Source organism: Pan troglodytes, chromosome 20 (assembly GCF_028858775.2).
Source record: "Pan troglodytes isolate AG18354 chromosome 20, NHGRI_mPanTro3-v2.0_pri, whole genome shotgun sequence".
NCBI classification, from domain to species: Eukaryota; Metazoa; Chordata; class Mammalia; order Primates; family Hominidae; genus Pan; species Pan troglodytes.
In genome coordinates, this window is record NC_072418.2 from 25,025,870 (window position 1) to 25,048,055 (window position 22,186).

Sequence of the window (22,186 nt, forward strand, 5' to 3'; positions counted from 1 at the left end):
GTAAGAGAGAGAGAGAGAGTTATGTGTGTGCTGTGCTCATGTGCACCTGGGTGTAAAATGACTGTTAGCTGGTTGTGTTACTCAGGGTGGGCTGGGGACTCACTGGAAGAATCCCCCCAGTCTGCCCAAGACAGGTTTTTTCCTTGTGCCCTCTTCAGAGAGGTCAGGGAAAGAGGGTCCAGGTGGGCAAAGGCGGGGGTGCCACAAATGATTAATCACTAAGGCCAGACAGCTACCAGGAGGAGTGGGGGATGATAAGGTAGCCCGAGGGTCCAGGCAACTGGCTTTGGTTTTCCGTCTTCTTTCCTCAGGATGCCCCTGAGGACTGGGACCTGTGCCTGGCTTTGAGGAGCATCTGTGGCTTGGCGATCCAGCTGCTGGGGTGATCATGGGCTTCCCTCCTCTCAGCAGGGCCGGAGTTCCTGGTCCAGAGACTGAACAACTGGCTCTTTCTGTGACATATTTATTTTTACTTGTGTTTCATGTCACTTTTTTGAAAAAAAGCAAGCAGAACAATTGTTAAGTCAGTATAGCTGCCTATCGGTTTTCCTTATTTCTCTTTTTGTAAAATAAAATTAAAACTCCAGAAGGCAGTGTTGTTTGATTGAGGAATGGTCTGGACACTGGGTTGGCTGGGTGCTAGTGAAAGGAATAGATCTTAGAACACAGTGGGCTCTGCGATAGCCCTTGGGTGGTGAGACAGGCCGGAACAGAAGGAAGACTGCTGGCAGTTTCTTTGTTACAGTGGGGTTCACTGGGCTTTTTCTGCTTTTGTTTACCTGAAGAGGGATGTATTTCCAGGCTCCAGGGGAAACAACAAGCTGACTTCAGAGTGACTTGAGGCTAGCTGGTCCTCAGCCATGACAAGTCCTGCACGGACAGCCCTGACCAGACTGTGAATGGCAGGGTATTGGGTGCAGTGCCTTCAGAGGGTGGGAGATGGTTGTAAGGGATAATTGGAAGGACAGCCAAGAAAGGAATGAGGCCAATAGACCCAAGTTCAGGCAAACTGATTTATTGTCAGTCCTGCCTGGCTGCCTCTTGACAAAAGCAGAGAAGGCAGCCCCACTTATAGGCTAGAGCAAGGTTTTACAGGACATAGAACTGGGTCAGGGTGAAGGAAAAAGAAAAGGAGGGGGGTCCTTTGTGCCATGTGTCTGACCGCTTCCTGGAGATGTTTTTCTTGCCAGTTCTGTTGTGCAAAGTAGACGTCTTAACCGCATCCTGGGACAGCTGGCCTCTGGTCAAACAGTTACAGGCAGGTTTGGGGTAGCGGGTTTTACTTTTTGGCCTTTGGGGCTTAGTCTATGGGAGGGGGAAACAGTCCAGTTGGGTGGACCCTAACAATGGTGTGTCTGTAAGTGGCTGGTGGCAGCGACAACTTTCTTACGCTGCATGTGTATTGTTCAGTTGTCATCTGTGTTGGGGAATCTAGCCACTGGCCCACAAAGAGTTAACCAGAGCTTGGGAGTGTGAGAGGTGGGAAAGAGGGAACCATCTACTCCAGCTTCCTGTCTAATTTCTTCAAGGGGAGGGACCCTGGGCAAACAATTCCTTGGAAATGTACAAAGGAGGATAGAGAAAGAATCTCTGTAGGAATTCCTTGGGCAGAGGAAGGCAAGAGGACACGCAGGTCACGTCTGGGCTCATGATAGGGAAATCTGTGCTATGGGGAGATGGGACTGGGAGTGAAGGGTGGGTGCAGCAGATGGCTGGCTCAGCAGGTTTCCTGCCACCTGTTAAAAGGGGGTGGGGGTCGGGTAAAGAAAGTGCCTTGCAGAGTAGGCTGCTGCCTCCCGGTGGTCAGCTGCAGCCTTGCATGGATCTTGCCAAGGGAGTTTGCTTGGCGCTGTTGGAAGCGGCCTGAGATGAAGCTGGGCAGGCTGATGGCCTGCATCCCCCGTCACCGGCAGACTCTCCTTTCACGAAGGAGGTGCTGAAGCTCCTGAGGCACATGCTGAACTGTGATGTGGGGCTCTGGAGTTCCCCAACCACGCTAAAGGAAGTGAGCAGAGAGGACAAGATGAAGAATGGGCGCCTCCTTACAATGGCTTCCTGGGAAAAGCTCACCACTTGATGAGAAGCAGAACTGACCAGCAGGCCCTGCAGGCAGAGGCTGTCAGTCTCTGAGCCAGTGCCATGGCCCTCTTTGTGTCAAAGGAAATGCTTCCAAGTGAATAGCCTGCCTGCCTAGGGCACCTGAGCTGAGCGTTTGACCGTGTGCTGGGCATTCATAGGTAAAATAACTGCCGCGACCTGCACTGACCCGGACCGGAGTGCCTGTAAGGGGCCAGCTGCCTATTCCGCCAGTCCGCCTGGAGGGCAGGCTTGGTCCTGTGGACGAGGTTCCATCTCCCCTGCCTGCGGAAGGAAGAACGTGAAGCAGAGAGAAAGGAAGCGGGATGATGACTGCCCCTGTGTGCCCAGCCTGCTTTTTGCTAGCGCAGTAGTGGGATCCACAAGGTGAACCACCCCATGATTGCTGACTGTTTCCACCACCAGTTTCCTGGTGTTCCCATCTGCGGGATCCTCTCCCATCAGTACTGGTCAGAATACCGAAGTAGCTCTTAGCCTCGACGGTCTTGTAGCCAAGCTTATGAGCATCGTTGTCACCTTCCCCACCTCCCACCAAAAGTCTAGGACTGTCGCGAGGGGAGGGTTTTATCTCTGGGCCCCTGGCAGAGTGCTTTGTGGTTTATATGTCCTCAGAAATTTGAAGGGAAGAGTGAAGCGATCATCAAGGAGCTTACACTTGACCTGGGAGTCACCTAAGCTATCGCTAACCAGAAAGGTAGACCAGCCTCCCCCAGCCACCACCAGGGCACTGAGGGAGGAGCCTGGAAGGGGGCATGCCCCTGGGATGTGGACTCCAGGAGGGCGGAGCCTTGGTCTTATTCACTGTATCCCCAGCCCCTAGAATTGTCCTGGCAGGGAGTGATCATAAATGTTGGATGGATAAATGTGCTCACGGAGCGGGGAGGGGTGGGTGGAGGCACGAAGCAGATATTTGGATCCACCAGCTTCTTCCGTGAGCCCAGACTGGGCTTAAGCTTCCTCAGCTATGCCTTGCTTGGTTCCCAAGTCTTTTGCGAAGCCATAATGAGAGAAAGTGGCAGGACTAACGGTGGTACAAATGCCAGAGGCGGATACTGCTGTGCCGTGTCTCCCTAGCCTGTGCAAACGCTCCTCCTCAGCCTCAGCTCCCTGGCCCCAGCCTGGCCCTCTCCTGTGGACCCCTGGGCTGGGCTGTCACTGAGGTGCTCCGGCTGACCCAGATCCCCTGGGTGTTGCTAAATCAACCTCGGCAACTGTAGAGTTTGCTGAAGGCGGGAAGGTAGTCCGAGGGTTCCGCCCCAGCCGGCTCCAGGGTCAGGCGCACGCCCGTGGCCATGGAGACGGGGAGAGGAGGCCTCGGCCCTCCTGGTCCAGCGCATTCAGCCAAGGCTACGGCCACAGCCACGTCTAGCCAGAGAGGGGGCGGCGGATCCGTGTGCGCTGCGGGCAGTGGTGGAGGCGGGGCCGGGCCGGAGGCAGGGCGTCCCCACTGCAGCGTGGGTCTGGGACACCAGTCCACCCCTGCGCGACCTCAGGGCCCCCACATCCCCTCCGTGACTGCCGCGGACCGGCTGCTCTTGGCCTCTCGCCTCGCCCATCGCTGGCCCCGGCCGCGTCCCAGGGCCTGGATGCGAACTTGGGGCAGCCCTCACCCTTCTGGGCGGAGCAGGGCACGCCTGGGGCGGTGGAGCTGGGGAGGAAACCACGAGTCGCGTTTTAACTCCGCCGCGTCCACTAGGGCCGCGCCTCGCATGAGGGCTGCAAATTTCAGCGTCGCTTAAATTACAGATATGCGGGGCTCCGCCAGGAGGTGGGGGACAAGAAAGGCTGTGAGGAAACAGGCGAGGCCAGGGTGAGCAGGGGCTGGAATCCGAGAGCGCGAGGCGGTGGCCCCCGCATCCCCAGCACTGAAGTTCAGCCCGTGGCGGGGACCCTAAAGGACCCGGACACCCGGCCCTGCGCACGGGGGTGGCAGCAGGAATCCCGCGGGGACAGCCTTCCCCGACGCTCCCCCACATCGACCTCTGAGCGGAGGGGACACCCAGGCTTGTGCTAGGGTGCAGCCCAGTCAGCGGCAGTTCCTGGGCCCCAGGTGTGCCTGAAGCCCTCCAGGAAGAGGGGCGTGACCCGGGCTCTAGGGAAGATCCTTGACACGGAAGCTAGGTTTGGGTTCTGATTTCCCCATGGGGGTTGAGAGTGGGACGAGGGTGCTTCAGAGCCTCCGGGGGCCTCCCCTGAAGAGGGAAGTCAGGGCGTGGTGCTCGACTCAGAGGTTATTTCCTGGGCCGGAGTGACTGTTCCTCTCAGCTCCCGGCATTGGAGCACTCGGCCCGGGCCACACTGGAGGCCATGAGTTAACAAAGTGAGCCTGGCATTTCAGGAGAGCTCCCAGCCCTTCTTCCTTTTCTTTCTTTTTTTTTTTTTTTTTTTCTTTGAGATGGAGTCTCTGTCGCCCAGGCTGGAGTGCAGTGGTGCAATCTCAGCTCACTGCAGCCTCCGCCTTCCGGGGGTTCAAGCGATTCTCCTGCCTCAGCCTCCCAAGTAGCTGGGATTACAGGCGCGCACCAGCATGCCCGGCTAATTTTTGTATTTTCAGTAGAGACCGGGTTTCACCATGTTGGCCAGGCTGGTTTTGAACTCCTGACCTCAGGTGATCTGCCCGCCTTGGCCTCCCAAAGTGCTGGGATTACAGGCCTGAACCACCGCACCCGGCCCCTTTTCTCTTGAATATAGGGGAAATTCATGTTACCCCTCCCAGTGCTGACCAAAGCCCTGGGGCCTGCAGGTGCATTTTTTCCCCTTTCTGTGCAGTTTGGAAGGTGAGAGGAAGAGAGAGGTGGATACTAAATTCCCTTCAGGGGACAGGAAGTGCTCAGCTGAGATGGCAGATCAGAGTGAGGGCTGGTCATTCCCAAGGCAAGTGGGGGGCCTAGATGCTAAGTGTTTTGCAGCTTTGGGCTCAGAGACGTCCAACAAAGATTAAATTCTTGAGTCTTTCTGGAAGCCAGTCACTAGAGAGGAGAGAGAAAGTGGAAATGGGGTCCTGGAGTCCGAGTGTCTGGGTTCATGTTGCCTGCATTTTGGTCCACGTGGCTCTGTTTAATACCTGTGTGACCCTGTGCAAGTCTCTTAACCTCTAACCACTTGCACCCTTAGCCATACCTATCCTGTCGGATTGCTTTGAGGATGAATGAAGCAGCTGTGTTTCAACACTTAGTGCCTGGTGTATAGTAAGTGCTCGGTAGAAGATTTCTCATCATTATCATCAAAGACAACAGGAATGAAACTAACTGGAGACAAGATGAGTAGGACAGGCAGAAAAGAGAGAGAGATACTGATGGGTAGGAGCATAGGTGGCTGACACCAGTGGGCAGCACCTCCATGTCCTGACACTAAAAGTTTAGAAATTTACTTTGCCTCTGCCGGGTGCGATGGCTCACGCCTGTAATCCCAGCACTTTGGGAAGCTGAGGCGGGTGGATCACCTGAGGTCAGGAGTTCAAGACCAGCTTGGCCAACATGGTGAAACTCGTCTCTACTAAAAATACAAAAATTAGCCAGGCGTGGTGGCGGGTGCCTGTAGTCCCAGCTACTCAGGAGACTGAGGCAGGAGAATCGCTTCAACCTGGGAGGTGGAGGTTGCAGTGAGCCAAGATCGTGCCACTGCACTCCAGCCTTAGCAACTAGAGCAAAACTCCATCTCAAAAAAAAAAAAAAAAAGGCAGAAAGAAAAGAAATTTACTTTGCCTCTTTGTGAGCAAATACTGTGTGTTCATCGACTCCAAAAATAATTTTTTTAGTGTAAAATCAACACCCAGAACCCACAGGGAACAAATAATTCCACAGAGCTAAGTTTTCCACAAAGCTGCAGTGTGGCCTTTTCAGCTTCAAAACCTTTTAAATGTTAAATATTACTTTTAAATAATTGGGGTGGGAATGTTCCCCCAGTGGGTCACATGCTTCCCTTCCTCTTTAAACAGTGTTCTCTGTGCTATAATTCCCCCCTCTCCAGGCAACTCAGGTCAAGGCCTCTGTGTAAGAGGGTTAGGCCTCTGGTCCCGAGCTGCCTGGAGACCTAGGCAGTCTGCCCGGAATAGCTCACACAATGGTTCTGTGTTGTGTTCCTGGGCCCGCTCTTGAACAGCTTCCCTTCCTCTATGCGTAGCTGTTACTTCTTCCTGCTGTGAGACTCCCCTTCTGGCAACCTTTTCCTCTTACTCTTCACTGTTTCTTCTATGGGCTGGAAAATTGAGATGAAGCTTGTTAACATGGGTGGTTCAAGTCTGGGAAGCTTAATGGTGAACTTTGTTCTAGCTGCTCAGGCCATTTTGCTGTGGTCTTCCCTCTGGTTCTGGATGGGTGAGCTTGCTGGAGAGCAAGGTCCCTGCAGGTCAGATGTACTTAGCAAAGGAGAGTTTCCTAAGAAATTCTCTTTCCTACACACATTTCCCCCTGGGGGGATTTTTTTCCCTCTGGGTTCCCTGTTTGTTGATAGGTGTTTGGACCCTGGTATTCGTCTGTCCTCCCTCTGGCAGTAGTCCCTAAGGTTTCGGGAGGCTGGGCTGGCAGTGTGGCTCTGCTGTGGGAAGGAAGAGGTATTGTGGAGGAAAGGCAGGCTGGCTGGCATCTGGCACATCTTGGGGGAGACTTGTCCTGGCCAGGAGTATGGTATTGTGGAAGAAAGGCAGGCTGGCTGGCATCTGGTATATCTTGGGGGAGACTTGTCCAGGCCAGGAGTATGTCCCTGGATGACTCACTCCTGTGCCCCTCTGTGACTCAGTTTCCCCCGGTGTGACCAGGGCTGCCAGCTGACAGGTAGAGCTGTTCTGAGATCCTCACCTACTGTGTTTAAGAAATAAAGAGGCTTGTGGCTTCAGTCATCCTTTATGGCTCTCTTCTAGGTCACTGCGTGCTCTGGCCCCTCCACCTCCTGGGTCAAAGCACCCAAGGCAGGGCTGAGGAGGTTGGGCCAGAACTGGTTGGCGGGCAGGTGGGCACATTGTTGGAGATGGCTACCAGCCTCCTCTCCCTTCTTTCTCTGTTGCAGCTGCCTTGGGGTGCGGTGCAGGGGTCCAGAGCCATTTCGGACCTGTTACTACTGGGCCTCACAGGTGGCCTGACTCTGTTACTGCTCCTGACACTGCTGGCCTTTGCCGGGTACTCAGGGCTGTTGGCTGGGGTGGCAGTGAGTGCTGGCTCACCCCCCATCCCTTCAAGTTCCATGTGGAGCCTTATGGTGAGGCTGGGTGGCTTTTCACCAGAGCTGCAGCATCTCCCCCAAGCTCTGCTCCATCGCTGTCCACTAGGACAACCCCACATGGTAAGGAGCCTCCATGGGGTTCTGCCCCACGGATGGACCTAGTGGGCCAGGGCTTCTTTGGGGAGGGTAGTTTTGGTTGCTGAGGAAAGGGTGGAAAAATCCTCAAGCTGGCCCTGCAGGCCCCTCCCCTGTGAGCTTGAAGCGCCTTCCAGATTTAGCCTGGACTTCTTCTCCAGGAATCCATTTGCAGGCTTTCTACTTGCCTGGGTCTGGTTCCCCTTGACCATGGCTACTCATGGATTTTCAAATGCAGTGGATGATACCACTATGAGTCCCTAGCTTCTGCCAGGACTTCAGTCCCCTGCTGCCTCTTCTTGTCATCCCTCTTTCCGTCTCCATTTAGGGCCAGTCCTGTCAGCCCAAGCCATTCAGATTCTGGCCACTCTCTGGGGTTATGTCATGCTGTTTCTGTGCTTTCCACCCCTCAGCTCTCCTGCTGTAGTTGTGGGCTCTTGAGGGCTAAGACAGCAGGGTTGGGGGGCACCAGAATGGCTGAAGAGGTAAGATTCCAAGCCCCATACCCAAGGTATATGGCATTTCCTTAGACCTCAAGCTGCCTAGTTGGGAGAGGGCCTGGGGGTCTAGTGGAACCAGATGAGCAGGTCAGAATGTCCAGAACACTGGAGTCATAGATGAACCCAGCATCATTAGCACCCTATGGGCATCAAGCTGTTCTTACAACCTATGGTGAGTAAAGCTTGCCAATGTAGCCTCCTGCTATGTTATAGGGTAGCGTTGCCACAGCTGGATGGGGCTGGCAGTTCTGCCAAGGGTTCTTCAGCCTCTAATACTGAGCCATGCCAAACTAAGCACTAGGAATCCCCACTTCTGACTTTTTTTGCCTGGAAAGCTCAAGTGGACAAGCCCTACGGCCTACCCAATGTCTGCTGACCTGGCTCACTGGGCACTTAGTTGAAACAGGGTGTGCTGGTTCCCTCTCTGCCCCAGGTTCTGCTCTACACCTACACTTTGGAGAAGAATCAGACCTAGCCCTGCCCTCATATAATGGGATAATTTAGGAATCAGAGAGACCGAGGAGTTGAGGAGGATTTATTATTATTATTATTATTATTATTATTATTATTTAGGTGAACCGGCCCAGTCAGATTAACATCCAAAAAAGACTGAGCCCCAAACAAAGAGTCAGGTTACCTTTTAAGCATTTTGTGGGGCAGGGGGAGATCTGTGCAGAAGGAAGCATATTACAGAAGCGAGAAACAAAAACAGTTCTTTAATTGAGACATGCATTACATCATTTCTTACTTTTCAAGGAAAACATGTTTTACGACTTGAGTTGATCTGTCTAGTGACCTTGCAGCTGCACAGCTAGAGAAACAGGGTCTTCACAATGCCTGGGAAAGGGAGAGATAAGGCTCACTAGCCACAGACTGAAAAACAGACAGTTGATTTTTAAAGGAGTCCACCTCTTTCTCTTCCTCAGGGGGAATTGGGTTTTCTAACATACAACTGAGTTTTTGCTGACACATTCTTTAATTTCTTTTAATTCCTGTTCTGGTATAAGACCTAGCTGTGCCCCCAACCTCCTTGGTCACGTGTTGTCAGGACCTCCTGAGGCTGTGTCACAGGTGTGTCCTCAACTTTGGCAAAATAAACTTTCTAAATTGAGACCTGTCTCAGATACTTTTGAATTCACACTACTAATTTCAGGTAGAATTTTAAATTCTTAACATAGAAACAAATAAGGCCAGGCGTGGTGGCTCACGCCTGTAGTCCCAGCACTTTGGGAGGCCGAGGGGGGTGGATCATGAGGTCAGGAGTTTGAGATCAGCCTGGCCAACATGGTGAAACCCTGTCTCTACTAAAGATAAAAAAAAAATTAGCCGGGCGTGGTGGCACATACCTGTAATCCCAGCTACTCAGGAGACTGAGGCAGGAGAATCTCTTGAACCCGGGAGGCGGAGGTTACAGTGAGCTGAGATCGCACCATTGCACTCCAACCTGTGCGACAGGGCGATACTCCGCCTCAAAAAAAAAAAAGAAAAGAAAAAGAAAAAGAAAAAAGAAAAAAAAGCGAACTAGTTAAACTGAGAAAAATTAATAAAAGTATGCTCAAATTTACTGACAGAATTATGGGTAAATCTAATTAGATTCTATCCATTTTAAGTAAATAAGAAAAAAAATTACGAAGGAGCCTTTACCTTTGGGAAATGAAAAAACCGCTTTTGACCAGTTGTTCCCCACAGGTACACACCCCAGTTCCCAGCCAAGCCAGGACGGCCTGTCCCGGTGCCTGGAGGGCGGGGCCCCTGCGGTCTGGGGTTGGGGTTTGGGTTCTAGCTCCGCGCGGTGGTCTGGACCGCGCCCGCCCTGCCTGGGCTCCCAGCCGGAAGGACGGAGCGGGTGCGGGGCGGGCTGGCTGCGAGCCACACAGGGTGCGGGCGGGGCGGGTGGGGCTGGGGTATCGGGGGCTCGGATTCGGAGCCAGCTCTGCCGTGGGGCGGGCTGGGGCAGGCTTCCCGCTCTGGGAAATTTGCCCCTGCTCTCCCTGCCAGTTGCGGTCGTGGGCGGCCCCGCCTTGGAGCCCTGGCCACGGAGCCGCACGGGGCGGTAGAGAGGCTGGTGGGGAGGGACCAGCGGGCGGTGGAAGGGCGGCCCTGCAGGCGACGCGGGGACTGGAAAGGGCGCCTGGGTGGGAAGAGGCGCTGGCGGGTGATCGTCCCCACCGGGCCAGTCCCCGGGATCTGCTGCCGCCCCTCTCCGAAATTCACAGCCAGAGCGGGCGCACTGGTGTGTGTGGCGCCTGGAGCGCTAGGGTCCCCACCCAAGTGCGAGGCCCCCGCGGGGAGCCCGGCCCAGGGGCGCCCACAGTCCAGGCCCCAGACCCCAGGTCCTGGCCAGATTCGCCAAAGTCAGAGGCTGGAATCTGGAGGGCGGATGTGAGGGTGCCAGCTAAGCCCAGCCCCTGCCCGGCGGTGGCCAGCATAACGCGGTGACACTCTGGAGCCCCCACTGCCACCACTCTGCTGTCAAGCCCGCTGGGCTAAGGGATCCGTCTGCCCCTAGAGGTGCGCACCCAACGCCAGGCAGAGGGAGCTGGCGTGGGGCTGCTGGCGGTCAATGTCACCCGAGATGAGGAGGATCTTCTAGGAGGGGCCCCGGGGCCACAGAACGAGAGGGGAGTGTGCGCTGAGCCCACCTTGCAAAGACGCTCTGGTCCCCGAGGGGCGGCACCTTCGGCCTCCAGCCAAGTCGCCGAGCGCTCCCAGTGCTGCCTGCCCGGCACCTGCACTCCAGACTCCAGGCTGCCAACCAAAGAGGAAGCCCGCCCCCTGGGAACAGGCCACTCTCAGCTTGGGCGAGGGAAGCACAGACACCCCCATCCCTAGCCTGGCAGCCACACACAGGGAGGCCGTCACCTGACGATTGCGGGGGGCCTGAGTTATTGACAGGTGAATATGCTGGGAATGAAGCCTCCTGGGCCTGGGAGGGAGGGGCGGTGGTGTGGAGGGCGGTGAATGCCTGGACCTCTGGGTCTCCAGGCTGCCAGCGGCCTGACCAGGCTCCCGGTGTCCTCCTCCGACCTCAGTTTCCTTACCTGTCCCAGAGGAGAAATATGGCAGGGCTGTTTCGGTGATTAGGCCGGATAATCCTGGTAAAATTTATTAGCCTGCCTGGTCTGGATATTATTTTTTCTGACTTTGTTAAGAAACTTTGCTGCCCAATGTCTACTCTTGGAAAGTGAGTTGGGGAGGCAGGAAGGCAGGACTCTCACCCTTGGCTTCAGAGTCCCTTCTGCGTGCCCCCTCCCTTTAGGCTCAATGAAAGCACAGAGCTGGCAAAATTCCCTTACCCAAGACAGCTGTAGAGTCCAGAATCAGAAGATCTTGTTTTCTGACCCAAGGACCTTTTCTTACCCCAAAATCGAAATCTCTTTGAGTGGTCAGCTTCAGACAGGAGTCTGAATTTGATTGTTTTTCTCTAGGGTTAACCCAAGGCCCTTATGGTAAGCGTTGCTTCATCCCCATTCCACCCCTTTTCCTGCCCTAATGCATTGGGGGTCCTTAACCGTAGTGACCTGGAATTGGGAGCAAGTTTCCCCAGGCGGGGCATATTGGCCTCCTCAACAGGCTGGCCTGGCCTTGGCCTGATAAACATCAGTCCTGGGGCAAAAGACTCAGGACAGGGAGATCTCCCCCCCACCCCCACTTTCACATGCTGCAGTCATTTAATGGGCTGTGGTGACCTATCAGGGTCCCCTAGCCTGCAGGATGGAATTTAACTTTTTGCCATAGAGGGGGAAACTGAGGCACAAAGCTAGCGAGTGAAAAAATCAGAAAGACTCTGTGACTGGGAAACACTCCCCAGGACCAAGGTCCCTACAGGACTCAGCCCCTTTTGGGTTGTGCCAGTGGTTGGCATGTGCACCCTGGTTGTCGTCTGTACCTTTCTGGGGCTGAGGGTGGGTGTTCTGGCAGGACAAGGTCTGTGACCCACAGAATAGAGAGACATTGCCCTCTTTCCCTGGCCTTGGGCAGAGCAAGAGTTCTGTTCTCTAATGTATGTAAGGACCAGTGCCTGTGTGAGTGGAGGTGGGACTCCTTTTCTCTTGATTAAATAAAACCCTTCCTGGGGCTGCTTAGGGGATTCTGGGGCTTGTGTACCTGACAGTTGGGTGTGGCATCTGGGTACTCAGCTTGTCTGTGCCTTGCTGTCACTTCTCCAGGGACAGCCACACACTTCTCTCTTAGTCCCCACACATGCCCAGTCCCTTACTTTTTCGCCTGGGATCCCCCTGCCTGAATCTCTCAACCCAGCCACTGCTAGGTCTCCCCAGGGACCCTGTAATCCCCGGGATGGGTTTGCAGGAGGCGGTGACCCTGCTGCCTACCTCTGTCTGAAGTTAGGGTCCCTGGCCTCTGCCTGCACCTAGTGGACAGGGAGGGTGAACTGGTCAAGGATAGGCTCTTGGCCTAGCACAGGGCCTTTCTCTGCACCTCACCATATAGTGGTGGAGGCTCCAGTCATGGCTGGCCTGGGAATTGCTCTGCATTGTGTCTCAGATTGCAGGAGATAAGCAGATCCGAGGAGAGGAGCACATCCTGAAAGAGAATCTGAATTTTCCAACTCAGCTGAACCCTCGGCCCCTGCCCTTGAACACACATTCTGGTATTCTTACCGAGTCCCTGCTTGCTCCTGCCCACCTGGCCATCCCAGGCAGGTGATTGGTGTTTCTGCCCCATGTGTGCTTTGGCTGGGAGGGTCACTGGTGGGCCACCGTTCAGAAGGCAATTAAATCGGCCTCATTCTCTGGGGTGTCACACGAAGTTCTTGGTCTCACAGCCAATGAAATCAAGGGTGCAGACACTCCAAAGGTGAGGTTAGAGAAGAATTTAATAAGTGAAAGGCAGAAAGCTTTCTGGCACAGAGAGGACCCCCAGGAAAAAGAGTTGCAGTTTTAAAGTGAAAAGCCCAAGGGATTTTATAAACAAGCTGGTCGGGAGAGGTGGTTCATTTACATAACGTGTGAAAAACCAGTCAGGACTAGGTGTGTCATTGCGTCCTTTGCATAAGGTGCAAACTTCTGACAGTCCCCACTCCACACTCCAACCTTTTTTTTGTTTTGAGACGGAGTCTTGCTCTGTTGCCAAGCTGGAGTGCAGTGGTGTGATCTCAGCTTACTGCAACCTCTGCCTCCCGGGTTCAAGAGATTCTCCTGCCTTAGCCTCCCAAGTAGCTGGGACTACAGGCATGCTCCTGAGTGGCTGGGACTACAGGAGTGCTCCCGAGTAGCTGGGACTATAGGCGTGCACCACCACGCCCAGCTAATTTTTGTATTTTTAGTAGAGATGGGGTTTCACCATGTTGGCCACAGTGGTCTCGATCTCTTGACCTCGTGATCCACTGCTTTGGCCTCCCAAAGTGCTGGGATTACAGGCATGAGCCACTGCGCCCGGCCCCACTCCAACCTTTCTAGTGTGCCTGCAGGCTCCTTAGCGTGAGTTACTCCATGTTGCTTATCTCTTCCTACCGTGCGTGTGTAAGTGTGTGTGTAAAAAGAAGTGGGTGGCAGAACCCTCCAAGGTAAACGTGCCTGATTCAGAGTAGCTCTTTTTTATCAGTGCTGTTGCAGGCACTCCCCTTGTGCAAGCCTCCTTGTCTGAATATTTTCAAAAAGAGAGAAATTTGCTCACTGGGGTCCTCCGTAGGTCAGTGAAACTTGCTGATCACATAGCAGTTCCTTTCTGTGTTAGAGCTTGCCTCCATTATCTGCGTTTCCAGCCTGATCTTTTGAGCTCTCTTTGATAAAACAGAAATGACCCCTGGGATTGCTTTTCCTTATAAGAGAAGCTGCTTTTTGTTAGAAGGGAATTCTACCAAGGACTCTCACCCTATCTGTCTAGTTGATTTCTTTCTCTCCCCTCTCTAAGTACCATCTGGTGGTGGGCAGCACTGAGTCATTGTGGTCTCTCCACAGCCTGCTGGGCTCTCTGCATCTCCCCAAGGGTCACCATTATCCACTCTTGGAGGGCAGCGCAGAGCTCTGGGAGGCGCCTCTTTCTAGGTTCCGTCCATACTCTCATGTGTGTGTCAGGGTTCTCCTCTGAGAGATTGGGGTATCTCTGCAGGCAGATGGCAGTGAGGTCACCATGGGGGGGGCTACCTCCCCCCTGTCTTGGGCCCAGGTCTTGGGCCCTTCTGAGAGACGCTGGCCCAGCCACCCCATGAATCCTCATGGGGAGGAAGGCAGCTCCCATCGCAGCCTTCAGGAGGAGGAAAAACTAGTTGGGCTGTGAGGGAGGGGTGGCAGCAGTGCTAAACACCAGGAAGAAGAGGAGGCCGGGCCTGCAAAACTTCATTCTTAGTAGGTGCCCACCAGGTCCTACTAAGGTCCACTGCACAGTGGCAAAACGTCTCAGAATCTCATAAATGGACACCACCCAACTGCCTTCTAGGCTCTTGGCACTGTGGACATCTGATTTCTCCCTTCTGGTAAACTGATCCCAAGGCCTGTTCTGGCTCCTTCAACCAGCTGGGATGCCCACTGGGTCCTCCCTGCTGGGCTTGCCTTGTTGTGCCTCCTTGAGAGGGTGAGAACTTCCCTGGAAGATTCCCTCATTCCCTGAAGTCCCCCAGGCCAGGTCGAAGCACCTGGACTTCTCAGCAGCAGCAGCAGCTTGGAGGAAGCAGACAGAGGGGAGGAGACACACAGCCCAGCTCTGACAATAACCAGGATGTTGGGGGCATGGTGTTGATGCTCCTGGGAGCCTTCTTCAGCCCAGGAAAGAGACCTCAAAAGGCCAGCACTCTCCCTACACAGGAGAAGAAACTGAGGCTTGCAGGTAGACAGAAGGAGCCTTTGAAATGGGGTTGACCCAGATAGGCCTCCATCTCCCACTTCTCTTATGGCCTTCACATGCCAGGCCCCTGACTGGACTCAGACCCAGTAGATAAGAAGCTGCTGGCCAAGCCAACCACCCAACTCATTCACTTCAACTGTCCAGACACCAGCCATCCTACTTCCTCCATTTCCTGGATGAAAAACTACAAGAGGTTTCATAAAAAGCATCACATCAGGACATCAAGGTTGGCCTGGTGGCAAGGGTGTGACCCTTGGACTTGTGAGCAAGTGGTGGTGGGGTCTAAGGTAGGGGGCTCTGCAGGGCAGGACCTGTGATCCAGTCCTCTCACCTGAGCATCCACCCACAGTTGCGACATTAGCCGTGGAGCCTGGTTATGGAGAGCGTGGTGGAGAATAAGTTCGGCAGCATCCTGCAGATGGACATGATGGACATGCTGGGTGAGGGCTGCAGGCAGGCTCAGGCAGTGAAGAAGCCGGCCAGCCCTCATGTGCCCCTGCAGAGTGCTCTCCTCACTGGCCATTCTGCATACATGGCTGCTGGTCAACCAGACTGTGGTGCTGGGCGGTGAGGTGAAGCTCCGCTGTGAGGTGTGCAGGGACTTAGCATTTGGAGGCGAACAGCAGCAAGGTGGGCACCAATGTCATGCCCTCCTCACCATGCTCAAGGTGGGTGCTGCTGCCAGCTGGGTGCAAGTGGTAGGCAGGCTGTGGGGGGGCTCCACTTCACTGAAATCTACTACCATTATAGAAGTTTTAGAGTAGCCTGCAAAAGATAAATTTATGGCACACCCAGAAGACAAAATCATCTGCTGTGAGCAGTTCTGGATATGAACTTGCTGCTGGTTCATACCATCTTCTACGAACCATAGTCTAAACTTAGATGCAGTTTTTTTTTTTTTTTTTCCGAGATAGGGTCTTGATCTGTAGCCAGGCTTGTGTGCAATGGGGTGATCTTGGCTCACTGCAACCTCTGCCTCCCAGGTTCAAGCGATTCTCCTGCCTCAGCCTCCTGAGTAGCTGAGATTACAGGCACACGCTACTATGCCCGGCTAATTTTTGTATTTTCAATATAGATGGGGTTTCAGCATGTTGACCAGGCTGGTCTTGAACTCCTGACCTCAGGTGATCTACCCACCTCGGCCTCCCAAAATGCTGGGATTACAGGCGTGAGCCACCACGCCCAACCGAAGCAGTTTCTCTTAAAGTAACAATATACGTGTCAGTCAATAACAGTGGGAATGACTCCTGTGACTACTGTCTCTCATAATCCTTTCAAAAACATTTGCTTCTCCCTTTGCAACTTTATGCTCTATGAATTCACACACTGAGTAAAGAACTCTTTGGTGAGCTTATCATGAATCTCACATACTAAACAAACATAATACTGTATTAAGATCTCCTATAAAATTTGAACAAAGTCTATTTGAATAATAGTAGATCAGAAATGAAAGAATTATGTTGAGCTTTCTGGAAGATGTAGAATTAGTTATTTTGTGTTTATGAGTTCTCTATTAACCTACACTTGTTACTTAGGAATATATATATTTTATAGAATTGGGTGCGGTGGCTCATGCCTGTAATCTCAGCAATTTGGAAGGCCGAGGCAGATGGATCACTTGAGGTCAGAAGTTTGTGATCAGCATGGGCAACATGATAAAACCCCATCTCGACTAAAAATACAAACATTAGCTGAGCGTGGTGGCACATGCCTTTAATCCCAGCTATTCAGGAGGCTGAGATGTGAGAATCACTTGAACCTAAGAGGCAGAGGTTGCCCTGAGCTGAGATGCACCACTGCAGTTCAGCCTGGGCAACAGAAAGAGACTCTGTCTAAAAAGAAGAAGAAGAAAACAAAAGGTTAGGAATATATATGTTTCTTATTCTGTGACGTTTAAACTGATGCACTTGCTCAAAAAATGAATAAATTTTACTCCAAATTTTTGCATTCTTCAATGCATCTTGTCTACAGTAATTATTATTGTCATGTCCTAGTGGTGATTTTCTATTTTGCATTATCTATCTACATTGATTAGTACTTGGAATTTTTTAAAGAAGTCTCTTTTCTCCTATGTTTTTTCTTTTTAAAATTATTATTATTTTTTTGAGACAGAGTCTCACTCTGTCGCCCAGGCTGCAGTGCAGTGGCGCGATTTTCAAGCAATTCTTCTGTCTCAGCCTGACCTCCTGTTGGCCAGGCTGGTCTTGAACGCCTGACCTCAAGTGATCCACCTGCCTTGGCCTCCCAAAGTGCTGGGATTACAGGTGTGAGCCACCACGCCCGGCCATTTTGGGTAAAATTTAAAGGAGAAACAATGTATTTATGCAGACTCAAAGGATCTGCCTCCAAATATTTATAAATACCATTTTATCTTAATTTTTTATGACTGTTTAAAAAAATTATAACAGTACTGTGAGATATATAATGTACAGATGTAAAATTTATGAATAACATAAAGAATTAAAAAAGTAATTAAAACTCTCCAACAGCAAGTTCTTCACATTTTACCTTTATTAAAATAGTACAGTGTTAACTTTAAGTAGATTGTAATATGTTAAAGATGTATATGGTAATCCCTGAAGAAACCACTAAATAATGTAAAGAGGTGTCACTTAAATGTTGATAAATGAATTAAATTAAATTTCAAAAAGTATTTGTACAAGGATGTTTATAGACCTTTTAGTCATAATAGCTTAAAGCAGAAAACAACCCAAATGTCCGTATCTTGGAAGATGAATAAACAAATTGTAACTCATTCATGCAAGAGAAGACTACTCAGCCACAGAAAGAAACAAACTACTGAAGCACACACCCTGGATGAATCTCATAAACCTGCTGAGACAATCTTGAAATAAAATAATACATATTGAATGATGTCAGGCAAAATGAACCAATGGTTTTAAAAAAAAAACACACCAACAAATAGCCTTCATTGACAATAAAATCATCTGGGAAAAAAAGCATGAGGAAATTATTTGAGAATAATAATAATATTCTATCATTCTATTCTAGATTCCATCAATAGAATAAAAAAATTCTATCCATTCTTAAAAAATACGAAGACTATATATGAGTATATTTACATGTCAAAAATTTTTAGGATTTGTGCCTTTCAATGTTTGTATATTTGACCTCACAACAAACAAAAGTGAAAAAAATAATGGAGGGTGGACAATGTGTTGACCAGAAATGACTGAAGTAGAGAGCTATAGGTGAAACAAGAATGAGACATGATTATAGTTCTTGAGGCTTCATGGCAGGTCTATTGAATTTTTGTTGTTGTTGTTTTGCATATGTTTAAATTTTTATATAATAAAACACTTAAGTAAAACAAAATTGATCCACAATGTTAACTCTTAAGATTATGGTTATTGTCGGAGAAGAAAAAAGAAAGTGATTGTTGGGGCATGAATGAGGTTAGTTTTATTTTATTTTATTTTATTTATTTTGAGATAGGTTCTTGCTCTGTCAGCCAGGCTAGAGTCCAGGGGTGCAATCTCGGCTTACTGCAACCTCCACCCACACCAGGACTCAAGTAATTGTCCCACCTCAGCCTCTGCAGAGGCTGGGACCACAGGTTTGCACCACCATGCCTGGTTCTTTTTTTTTGTTTTTTTTTTTTTGGAGGGAGAATCTCACCATGTTTCCCAGGCTGATCTCCAACTCCTGAGCTCAAGCAATCCACCCACATTGGCATCCCAAAGTGCTAGAATTACAGACATGAGCCACAGCACCCAACCTAGTTTCATTTTCTGATTACAGAAGTGTATTTCTTTTTAACAATGCATTCAGCTTTACATAAATGAATGCTTTGTGCATACATTTCTGTATAAATGTTATATATCAATAAAAAATTATATAGTACTTTTTTTGTTGTTGTTTGTTTTTTGGGTTTTTTTTTTTTTTTTTTGAGACAGAGTTTTGCTCTTGTTGCCCAGGCTGGAGTACAATGGCGTGATTTCAGCTCAACGCAACCTCCGCCTCCCATGTTCAAACGATTCTCCTTGCCTCAGCCTCCCAAGTACCTGGGATTACAGGCATGCACCACCACGCCTAATTTTGTATTTTTAGCGGAGACAGGGTTTCTCCATGTTAGTCAGGGTGGTCTCGAACTCCCGACTTCAGGTGATCCGCCTGCCTCGGCCTCCCAAAGTGCTGGAATTACAGGCATGAGCCATCGCGCCTGGCCCATAGTAGATATTTGAACAAAATGCTAACTTAGTATCTCAGAATAATGGCAACATTTTTTTGTTTGTTTTATGGTGGAACACACACACTCAGGGCATAATTATACAGCTTCTAGTATTCCAAAAAGAGTATTCAAGCCCTTTTTGTTTGTTTGTTTGAGACAGAATCTCGCTCTGCTCTGTCGCCCAGGCTGGAGTGCAGTGGCACGATCTTGGCTCACTGCAACCTCCGCCTCCCGGGTTCAAGCGATTCTCCTGCCTCAGCTTCCCGAGCAGCTGGGACTACAGGTACGTGCCACCATGCCCGGCTAACTTTTTTTGTATTTTTAGTAGAGACGGGGGTTCATCGTGTTAGCCAGGATGGTCTCAATCTCCTGATCTCATGATCCGCCTGCCTTGGCCTCCCAAAGCGCTGGTATTACAGGCGTTAGGCACCGTGCCCAGCCAAGCCCTAACTCTTGAATGAGACCATATGTCTTTTTATTTTAGCCCCAATTCGGTACATGGCATGTTTTTAATTTTAGGGGAATGCAACCTTTATTCTAGAAAATTTTTCCCTCACAGTAACGATCACCAATGTCAGGGCACCTACATTGGCCAATGTCAGGGCCTTGTGTGCACTCAGTATATATACAACTGGGTTGGTTCAGGAACAAAACCAATAGCGACGTTGGTTGTGCATAGAACAATAATTTGGTAATATTGGTAAGACAAAGCCATGACTTAGCGGCAAACATTTTTTCATTCATTTGAGAAAAAATTTGCAACTAGTCACCTAAAAGTACTGGTTTACAGCACTGGCATTTGACCTTGGCTGCGCTCTGTCATCACCTAGAGATATTTACACTATTGCCCAGGTTCCATTGCAGGAATTCTGATTTAATTGGTATGTGGCAACTTGTGTTTGGGGGATTTTAAAAGACCTCCGAAGTGATTTTTACATGCAGACTCGGGTGAAAACAATTGGTTCAGGGTGAGGGATGCATTCACTGTGTGTGATTTCCAGGTGTGCTTCTGGAGCTTTGCCCCATGGCTGCTTCTGACTTTGAAATCTTCAACAGCAGCTCTGCCATTTTAAAAATCAAAATGCAGGCCAGGCAGGGTGGCTCACACCTATAATCTCAGCACTTTGGGAGGCCGAGGCGAGTGGATCACCTGAGGTTAGGAGTTTGAGACCAGCCTGGCAAACATGGCAAAACCCCGTCTCTACTAAAAATTGAAAAATCAGCCGGGCATGGTGGTGCACGCCTGTATTCTCAGCTACTGGAGAGGCTGAGACACCAGAATCGCTTGAAGCCAGGATGCTGAGGTTGCAGTGAGCTGAGATCACACCACTGCATTTCAGCGTGGGAAACAAAGTGAGACCATGTCTTAAAAAAAAAAAAAAAAATCAAAAGACAACTTCGAGATGTACTCAAATATTTTGCTAAATTGCAGCAGAATGAAATGTCTTCCGGCTGGGTGCTGTGGCTCAGGCCTGTAATCCCAGCACTTTGCGAGGCCGAAGCGGGTGGATCACCTGAAGTCAGGAGTTCGAGACCAGCCTGGCCAACATGGTGAAACCCCGTCTCTACTAAAAATACAAAAAAATTAGCCGGGCGTGGTGGCGCGTGCCTGTAATCCCAGCTATTCGGGAGGCTGAGGCAGGAGAATCGCTGGAACCCGGGAGGCAGAGGTTGCAGTGAGCCGAGATCGCGCCATTGCAATGCACTCCAGCCTGGGCGACAGAGCAAGTCTCTATCTCAACAAAAAACAAAACAAAACAAAACAAAACAAAACATAACAAAACAATCTCAGGCTGCCTGCTCAAAGGACCAGAAGTCAGGAAGGTTATAAAAGCCGAAACTTAGGCTGGGGTCGGTGGCTCACGCCTGTAATCCCAGCACTTTAGGAGGCTAAGGAGGATGGATCACCTGAGGTCAGGAGTTCAAGACCAGCCTGGGCAAAATGGCGAAACCCCGCTTCTACTAAAAATACAAAAAAATTAGCCGGGCGCGGTGGTCGCAGCGAGCTGAGATCGCGCCACCGCGCTCCAGCCTGGGCGACAGAGTTAGACTCTGTCTCACACACAAAAAAGCCTAAATTTAAAAATAATTGTTATCCTATTCTTTTCATGTGTGAGCAGCCATATAGTATATTATTTACAAATATATGAGACCTTATACACAACGTTTAAGGCAAACACCTTCTGCGGTGTGCTTGGCTCGGCTCAGGCAGGAAGCCCTGCCTCAAAAGGCTGCACCTTCGGCTGTCACTCTGTCCTCATTCAGCCCAGCGTTTGGTTACATCTTCTGTCACTCAGGGCCTGAGGGCGGGGGTGTCTTAAACGTTATCCATTCAGCGACGCTGGCCTGGGAACTGTCCAATCAGGCACGCAGCTGGAGCGGAAAGGGCGGCTTCCGGGATGTGGCGGGGTCTTTGTCTCTCGCTGCAGTCGGAGTACCTGGTCTAGTGTTCGCTGTTCTGCGTCCTCTGCTCCTAGAGGCCCATCCTCTGTGGCCCTGTGACCTGCAGGTATTGGGAGATCCACAGCTAAGACGCTAGGACCCCCTGGAAGCCTAGAAATGGTGAGAGTGCCGGGTCCGACAACCCGAGAGAGGGGAAGGGGCTGGTTGGAACCGGTGGCAAGAGGCTGTGGCGGGACTCAGGCCTCCCCGCAGTCGGCTCCACAATTTGCGCCCCAAGTTCGCCTTGCCCAGCCCAGCCTCAGTCCCCTTCAGCCATCAGATTGGCGGCTGCGCTGGCAGCCGGACCCCCGGGCGTCCTGTCTCTTCCCTGCGCAGTGACGGTGCCCTGGCCTGGAGCCCTCTCTGGGCAGCTCTGTACCCGCAGCGCCGCGTCTCTCCCAGATTGTGCAGGGACCACGGGAGGGTGGTCAGGGGAGAATCCTGACTCGGGGTGCGGGTTCACGAATGGGAAGAGCTTTGGTTTGGTTTATGGGGTTCCTAGTTCCTCTTTTCTTCTATTAAAAATTTATGGGAGTTATCGCGAAAATACTTAAAAATTTAAGCAAGGAGTGGTTCAAAAGTTATAGAGCACCCAGCTATGGGTTGTAGTTTGTGGTCGCTCCATGGGAGGATCTTGAAGGAAAGATGCAGATGAAAATACCCAAATTCAATAATCGGTTAGGTATATTTACGTAGTTTCTTAATTTTCACCTTGAGCCTACAAATTTCCTGGTTGTGTAATCAGAGCTTACTTGGCAGTTTATCGTTGGTTAAGCCTGAATTTTGTTTCCCCCAATGTAGTAATTTCTAAAGAAAAAAAATGCATTTGAGTTTGATTTTTTAAAATTAGGAATCCAAA

The 22,186-nt window shown here is 50.9% G+C and overlaps 1 protein-coding gene and 1 long non-coding RNA gene across 4 annotated transcripts in view; one reads left to right on the top strand and one right to left on the bottom strand.

Annotated features, from left to right (window-relative positions):
• Window positions 1-8,586: 8,586 nt before the first annotated feature.
• Window positions 8,587-10,724, bottom strand: LOC100610963 (uncharacterized). 2 transcript variants are annotated; one of them, XR_008540887.1, is made up of 3 exons: window positions 10,532-10,724; window positions 9,236-9,357; window positions 8,587-8,726 (listed from the first exon to the last, which is right to left on the bottom strand). It is a non-coding gene; the product is annotated as an uncharacterized LOC100610963 (long non-coding RNA). The 2 variants fall into 2 exon arrangements; XR_008540886.1 differs by lacking the exon at window positions 9,236-9,357.
• A 10,546-nt stretch (window positions 10,725-21,270) lies between these two features.
• The window catches only part of LOC107972442 (zinc finger protein 98-like), a 30,918-nt gene continuing 30,002 nt past the window's right edge, over window positions 21,271-22,186 (top strand). For both annotated transcript variants that reach the window (XM_016946941.4, XM_016946942.4), the window contains exon 1: window positions 21,271-21,447. In XM_016946941.4, the coding sequence (XP_016802430.2) occupies window positions 21,445-21,447 (3 nt within the window). In that variant the 5' untranslated portion in view covers window positions 21,271-21,444. The remainder of the gene's footprint in view (window positions 21,448-22,186) is intronic.